We start from the raw sequence: 8281 nt of genomic DNA on the forward strand, positions 1-8281 counted from the left end.
CTATAACCTTTTTATATAATTGAAATGCAACATTAATGCAATATTTAAAGCTGTATTATTATTAATTATTAATCCTTTTGATGTATATGATGTGTAATTTGGGTTTACAGTGGTTTTCTTGTTTCTGATTTTACAAAGTGCACCTCTTTGCAAGCGCATTTTCACAAATTTTAAAAGACAAATCATGTTTTTGTCTTGACAGGCAAGTATTTATTGTTCCTGAGCAATAAAAATGATCAACAAGACAATAATTGTGGCACTGGCGTTGCTACTGTTGGTGTCTGCCGCCACTTTTGTGGGCGTCTTCTTTGGTGTGGAGAGAACGAAGCAACCGGGTGAGCAGGTGTACTTGAAGGCAGCCGTGGCAGCAGATGCTGGGCCGTGTTCAGAGGTCGGCAGGTGAGAGCTTATGCACCGAAGCGTCCTTCAGGACGGGGTTATTGCTCTGCTGTAAACACACTCATAGAAGTATAAACATTGCTTGCACATACGGCCATACCCATGCACACACACACACACACACGACTTTAGCATACATGCAAATCCCTGAACCTGCTTTATTTAATTTATTTATGTCTTTGCCAACACAGGGTCTTAAGATCTTAAGTGTAAAAACTAATCCCCCACCCCTTCCCTCCCTGTGTGTGTTTTAATCAATTTTATCACAGAGACATACTGATGAAAGGGGGGTCTGCAGTAGATGCCTCTATAGCTGCTTTACTGTGTGTTGGACTTATGAACGCTCACAGTATGGGCATCGGAGGAGGGCTTTTCTTCACCATCTACAACGCAACAACTGGTACACCTTTACTCTAACATCATCAGCATCACCGCCACCACAAGTCTCCTGTTGTTTACCTTCTCCACTGACACAACAAACCCATACAACGTCCTGATCATGTGGATCCTAAATGCATTTCCTGATGTGTGACTCATACACAGGGACGGTTGAGACCATTGATGCCAGAGAGACGGCACCACGTAATGCAACAGAGAACATGTTCGGGAACAGTACAGATTTATCCCAGAAAGGTAATGTTTAACCGGCGCAATCAGACATAGAAATGAGCTGAGGGGAGCTGTAGTTAATGTTATTCTGAAAGAGGATGGCCTTGTGATAGTGACAGACAAAAGAGAGGTTGACAGAGCTCAGAAATAAAAAAACAGCACAAGTTTTTGGTCTTTTGGGAAAACAAATCCCACAGAAGTATGTGTACCAGTGCCCTAACATAATGTCTGAATAACTTATGAGGCAATAATATGAGTCTTTGTGTCCTTGGTGTAGGTGGGTTGTCTATTGCTGTGCCAGGGGAGATTCGAGGTTATGAGATGGCACACCGACGGCATGGCAAACTGCCTTGGAAAGACTTGTTCCAGCCGAGCATTCATCTAGCAGAAAAGGGTTTCCCTTTGGGCCGGGCACTTGCCTCTGCTCTGTCCAGTCACAAGAAAACCATCATCAAGGACAAAGCCCTGTGGTGAGAGGAACCTATGTAGTATAAAATCCATTGTCTGATTATTTGAAAGTCACTTAAAACATTCATCACCATCTTAAATATTTTTCTTTCCCCTCTATTTCAGTGAAGTGTTTTGTGGGGAAGACGGTGACGTCCTAAAAGAAAAAGACACCATCAAATTTACCAGGCTTGCAGAAACCTATAGGAAAATAGCCAATGATGGTCCTGATGCTTTCTATCAGGGACAACTGGCTCAGAGCCTTGTGGCAGATATTCAGGAAGCAGGTGATGCATTTGTTTTTGTTTTATTTGAGTTAGGAAAGTCGATAGACTGTACAACCAAACAGTCTGCAGTCACATTCTTTGTTTGTCTTGTTCCTCATCAGGTCAGAACATCAGGGAAGCTGCACTTACTATGTTAAATTGAATAAACTTCAAAATCCCAGCAAAAAGATGAACAAGCCTTCTATAAATAGTAGCAATAGCAAGTTTCCACTTTTGTCATTTATAGTGAAAAAATCGCAAAACGGAGTCATCCTTTTAATCTAGACTTTATTTTACAACCCAAACTGCTATTTCTGAGGATTAGATCATGTTTCTGTGTCCATGAAGCACATTAATGTCACACACAAGGACATACTAACATGCTCCTCTCTCTGCACAGCTAATTTTCATGGTTAGGAGGATTTGTATTTCCAGTGCTGTGTGCACTCACACTGTGTGTCAATCCATGTTTAGGCGGCATCATCACAATGGAGGATCTGGAGGATTATGTGCCTGTCTTGGATGAATACCCTTTAAGGGTGAATGTGGGGGAGTATACCTTGGCTGTTCCCAATGCCCCCGCTAGCGGCCCTGTGCTCTCGCTGATATTAAACATCTTGAATGGTAAGCCTTGATGCCTAGTCCAAAAACAGTCTGAGTGGGAGAGAATGTGCTTTAATGTGAGCTGCCTTCACTTTGCCAGTCACTCTGTCAGAAAAGACTCCAGCATCTTGATCTACTGTACAGTAAATCTGCTCTTAAAATAAAAAGGCTTTGTTGACTTTAAGTTACTTAAGACTTGACATGTTGAACTACTTTCTAAAACGCAGATCCACATTTGAAATGTAGATCTGTGTTTTACAACGTAGTAACATGACATCCGGACGGAAATATCTCAACATTTAGTACATGGATCGCCATATAGATATTAACGGTTCCCAGACAATGTATCTTAAGCGATGTCTTCATAATTTTTCAAGTCCATCTTAAAACTAGAGTCAGGTGCCCATGTAAATACTGAAAGAGGTTTTACTTCATGGCCATTAGAAGATTGCCTCCTAATGCGCTTTCAGTGTAAGTAATGCTTACATTGAAAGCGCATTAGGAAGCTTTGAATACATTTTTGCACAGAACATTGAAAACATATTAAGAAATGATCTTTTAACAGCCAGTATGAACAGGAGGACCTGTTTCAGTGTTCATATGGGCACCTGACTGTTGTATCCACTGCAATGTGTGAAAAGTCATTGTGAGTACTGAGGAAAGTTTTGACCGACTGCTGCTGATTACTGCATGTAAGGCGCAGCTGGTCCTGGTGAAATTCCACACCGACGCGTTTCTCTCAGCCACAGCTGTGAGAAGTATGACTTGTTTATTACTATCACTTTACACACCACTCTTAAGGTCCGTCACCCACTTGTTTTAATTGGTACGAGCAGTGCGAGCTGTCCAGATGGTTTCCTATAATAAGTGTAAAGTATATATGTAAAGTGTTTTATAGTAATTTGTCTGTATTGATCTGTTCTGGCAGAAAGGTTTGGACTGGATTCAGACATCCTCTCCAGCATGATCAAAATACATTTCAAATCAACCAACAGCAGCACTTAAAATGTACGGTTTTGTCACAAGTGATGACTCTGTCCTGTCAGTGTAGTAATTTTGATAGCTAACTATGCCGTTTTTATATTGTCATATTGTTTGGCTGACATGACGTCACATGGTCCTGTTAAGATGTGATTTGCTCTGTTGCAGGGGCATTATGGATGTCTTTTGCATAAAATGTCACTAAGTGTAACTGTAATGCTGTGGTTTTATTGGCTAAATTACAAATGAATTGCATGCATAAATTAGTTTAGCAAGAAAATCACAAGCAGAAAAGATTGTGAATCTTGCATAAGGATCATAATGCAGCAACTGCAGCAGCCTCAACCCTCAATCGATTGTAGAATTATTGTTCAAATTAAATGGAAATATCGATAATATTTCTTTTTACTCCCATCACTTTAAATGAGTAACGAAAACCCCAAAACAAAACAAATACAGGGCCTGCCAAGGAAAGTCAGAAGCCTGTCCAAGAGGTTTCCTCTGTCTACGGGACTGAATTCATGCTCCCCATTGGATGGTTTATAGTAAATTTGCTTTTCCCCTGATTTTTCATCTAGTGCCATCATGAGGTCAAAATTTTAATTTGTCCAGTACTTTGGTTTATTACCAAATACCTGTAAAACTACACAAACATTCTCAGAGTCATTAAGTGCTAATTAGCAAATGTTACTTGGATGGTGAACATAGTAAACCTCACTTCCCTTAGGTCAACCTTGAAGGAAAATTTCAACGAAAGATTGACACCGCTCACATGCATGTACACTAGTTATGAAGCTACTGCTAGCAGACCGCTGACTTAGCTTAGCATAAAGACTGGAAAAAAGGGGAAACAGCTAGCTTGGTTCTGTCGAAAGGGAATAAAAAAAACACATCTAAAACGCATTAATAAACATGTTATATCTTGTGGCCGAGGAAAAATCCAGCACATAACCAACCGCACAGCGAATAAGTGTATTTCCCAAATGTCTATTCCTTTTACCGTAGACGTGACGGATGAGAAAAATGTCTTATAAACGTAACGGTCACGTGGGTAGTTTTGGAAGACACTGACAAACAATTTTTGCTGTGTGTAATGAGGACTTAGATTATTGATACTGCAACACTAACAGATGGTGCCTCAGAAAATCATAAAGCAATAAACTACTAAAACAATATCAAGTTTACATTCAACTTCGTCCATTTTCGAGAATGAAGGTAAAACCACTGAGAGAGCAACTCTGTAACCCTGACAGAAGAGCTTTTGTTTGATTGAAGTTATGAAGATCCACAGATAATCGCTGTCTGTGTCTTCACACCTGAGAGGCTCAGAGTCTGAGCAGCAAAGTTCATGAACATGTTACTAATCAAATCACTGCTAAATCTGGCCTATCATCATTTTCATCATATAATGATATATCATTTCTGTGAACACTGTAATCTGTCTGATTGAACTTTCGCCTGTTGGCTGGTCATAGCAGAAAACTGTCCGTGTTGGAGACACTGTCTCTCTGCTACTTTTCACTACAGTGACAGCGTCTGCCACTGAGGATTAGATGAGAAATTTCCTTCTAAAGTAATTAATCTCTCTGAACCTTTCCTTTCCTCTGACTGGCCACCCACTCACTGCGGCCCCCTGCTTCACACACTAACACTAATCTCACCAATTTACCTCTAATTGGACACAGTCGAGTGGTGGAGGCTTCTCGCACACATTTCAGTGACGGCCCAAAACTTTCATCCTGCTGATTTACCGTGACTCCTGCCTCTGTCCGACAGCTGAAACCCATCAAACCAAAACTCTCCGGTTCCCTCAGCCTTCCTTCGGTTCCCCTCTGTGGCTGTCAGCTCAGGCTAATACCCATGGTCTGGTCACAGCAGCTTTTAGACTCAATAAAAACACAGGAACAGGCTGGATCAAGTCCATTTAGCTATTTCCTTTCCTATTTGAGTGAGGCTGTGGTTTAAATCAAGGCACTGATGATTGTTGTATTTTCTACAGGATACAACTTCACCTCAGATAGTATGACAAGCACTGAGAAAAGGATCCTCACCTACCATCGCATCGTGGAGGCCTTTCGTTTCGCTTATGCAAAGAGGACCTTACTTGGAGATCCGAAGTTTCTCAACATCACAGATGTAAGGTTTCACCAGTGATCACACCCAGCTTAATTGACGTACTGTCTTGCACCTTTAACCACACCCACAGTGATGTCATGATGTTCTGGAGTACACCTGTGCATCACTGCAGCAAGGTGACAAGTCAAACCACCGGAGGTCAGCAAAGACAAGATTGTCAAGGGGTGTTAAGTTACGCTTTAATGTTACAGAAAGATTGTAGTTTCGGTTAAATGTTAAAAAAGTAAACTTGATCTTGTCTCATGCTTCAAGTTACTGTTGACTTTTTCAATATTAAACCAAAATATTAGCTGTGAGTGCATAAATACAACTATCAAAATCATGCTTTAGTGCAAGGTACCATGTATTCATATTCACCTGCTGTAGAGTGCAATGTGATTAAGAATAATGTAATGTTTTCTTTCCTAATAGTTGTGACTTTGTAGAGTGAATACCTAAATTATCACATGTAATATAGTCTGACAAGCTGTTCATCTTTGGAAAAATCTATCTCTACTACTTTATCCCATAGGCATTAGTGACTTGGGCTAAGCTGGGCACTTTCAGAGCACACACAGAGACATAATTAAAAACAAGGAAGACTTTATTATTTCCTATATAATTCCCCAGAACATAATCAACACTAAACAATGCCCTAAATATTTGGTATTATGAAATATTTTCATGTCCCTCTTTCTCTTCCAAAGCTCATCCAGAATATGACTTCAAGTTATTATGCCGATGACCTGCGTGAAAAGATCACAGATGACACCACACATCACATGAACTACTACGAGCCAGAGTTTTACCTGCCTGAAAACCACGGGACCGCACACCTTTCCGTAGTAGCAGAGGACGGAAGTGCTGTGGCCGCCACCAGCACCATCAACCAATTGTATGACCTCCCTAGTCTTTTTTTAACCAATGTCAGTGAATCGGCCTTGCGCCTGTAACTCCCCTGATATCTTAATGGTTATTGTTTTCCTTCAGTTTGGGCTCCAAAGTCATGTCAAGATCAACAGGGATACTTCTCAACAATGAGATGGATGACTTCAGCTCCCCGTTCATCACAAACGGCTTTGGAGTGCCTCCTTCACCCAACAACTTCATCAGGCCAGGTTAGATTAAGACCAACACACACATAAACACACACACACACACACACACACACACACACACACACACACTGAAACACACTTAAGGGTTCTCAAAACCAGTAAAATTGTAATATAGAAGTTGACCTGCCCTTTTTGATACTGTGCATTATGTTTTTGGCTATGTGCATTAAGTGCATTAGTGGATCAAATGTCTTCCCCCCCTTAGAGGTTTCATTGTTTATTGTCTTACAACATTAAATCAAATTAGATTTTATGTGGATTAATTACAAATTTAAAGCCATGTTAAATCTACTTTTACTCAATGTTGTGAGACAATAAAACACGAAATGGGGGGGAATACCTTTTCAAAGAACATACACTTGTTTCATTTGACCTTGTTAACGTAAATTACCCTTAAATTTTGTTAAAAGGAAAGAGGCCAATGTCTTCTATGTGTCCAACCATCCTCTTTGACAAAAACAACAACGTTAAGATGGTGGTTGGAGGCTCGGGAGGAACGAAAATCACAACTTCTATCGCTCAGGTCAGACACAAGCCACAGTCAAAAGCTGTATTAATGAATTAAGTGCACTATCATTAAGTAGACTAACTAGTTAGTTACCTCTTGGCTGTTATAAGTTATTGTTGGCTGAAGTGTTTGCTGTTTTATAGGTGATTCTGAATGCACTGTTCTTCAGCTATGATCTGAATAAAGCTGTGTCAGATCCAAGGCTCCACAACCAGCTGAGTCCCAATGCCACTGTAGCGGAGCCTGACTTTGACAAAGTGAGTGTCACAGCAAACAATACTGATATACGTGACTAATAGCAGGGTGGTGTGGTGTGTAGGGACACAATCCTTCAACCAAAAGCCCAGCTAACACTGAGCCCTCATACCTCAGTCAAGATTGGCACCAGGGACACTGTTCATTATATTTACCTTCAGGGTTGAGTGTAATGTAACAAGGAGAAAAATATTTCAGCACTGGTATGGTAATACTCTAATTTGTGGTATGGCAATAAAAACAGCCATATTATCTTGGTTGCCTCTGATCACAAAAAGGTTGAGGGAAAATTGAGGGAAATAAATAGAAAGAATCCACATCACTTCCTATGTATATATATGTAGAACACTCAACATAAATTGTTAAAATGGGCGTCAATTGCCTTTATGAAACTGTCCTTGGTTTGCATAGTGTCTTCATATGTGTTCCTGTTCACAGAACGTCCTGGCTGGTTTGGCATTAAAGAACCATGAGACAAAGTTCCTCAAATCAACAGGGGCTGTGGTGCAGGCGGTGGTTCGACATGATGACGGACTCCACGCTCAGTCAGATCCTCGCAAGTGGGCGTACGCCGCAGGATACTGAGGTCATAAACACACCTCCTGATTATGCAGAGACACTGTAACTGTGTGAACCTTGACACCAGTGGTACAAGCTGAGAGATTAGAGACTTGATAAAGAACCAGGGACCATTGTCAGCTGTCTTGGGCACCAATTGTTCTCTCATTAAGTTAGAATAATGTTCATATACTTCATAACACGCAACTCAGATAGCAGAACATTGACTTACAGTGCATCCGGAAAGTATTCACGGCGCTTCACTTTTTCCACATTTTGTTATGTTACACCCTTATTCCAAAATGGATTAAATTAATTTTTTTCCTCAAAATTCTACACACAACACCCCATAATGACAATGTGAAAAAAGTTTTTTTGAAATTTTTGCAAATTTATTAAAAATAAAAAACTAAGAAATCACA

At 40.4% G+C, this 8281-nt stretch overlaps 1 protein-coding gene across 1 annotated transcript; it reads left to right on the plus strand.

The window, feature by feature from the left end:
* The first annotated feature begins 232 nt into the window (after positions 1 to 232).
* On the plus strand, positions 233 to 7886 carry ggt1b (gamma-glutamyltransferase 1b). Its single transcript, XM_070924713.1, has 12 exons — positions 233 to 399; positions 669 to 799; positions 943 to 1032; positions 1286 to 1478; positions 1582 to 1742; positions 2196 to 2345; positions 5305 to 5441; positions 6128 to 6315; positions 6411 to 6538; positions 6949 to 7061; positions 7190 to 7303; positions 7740 to 7886. Exons 1-12 carry the CDS (start codon positions 233 to 235, stop codon positions 7884 to 7886), a joined length of 1719 nt encoding a protein of 572 aa, XP_070780814.1.
* Positions 7887 to 8281: the final 395 nt, after the last annotated feature.

This window comes from Enoplosus armatus, chromosome 18 (genome assembly GCF_043641665.1).
Source record: "Enoplosus armatus isolate fEnoArm2 chromosome 18, fEnoArm2.hap1, whole genome shotgun sequence".
Lineage (NCBI taxonomy): Eukaryota > Metazoa > Chordata > Actinopteri > Centrarchiformes > Enoplosidae > Enoplosus > Enoplosus armatus.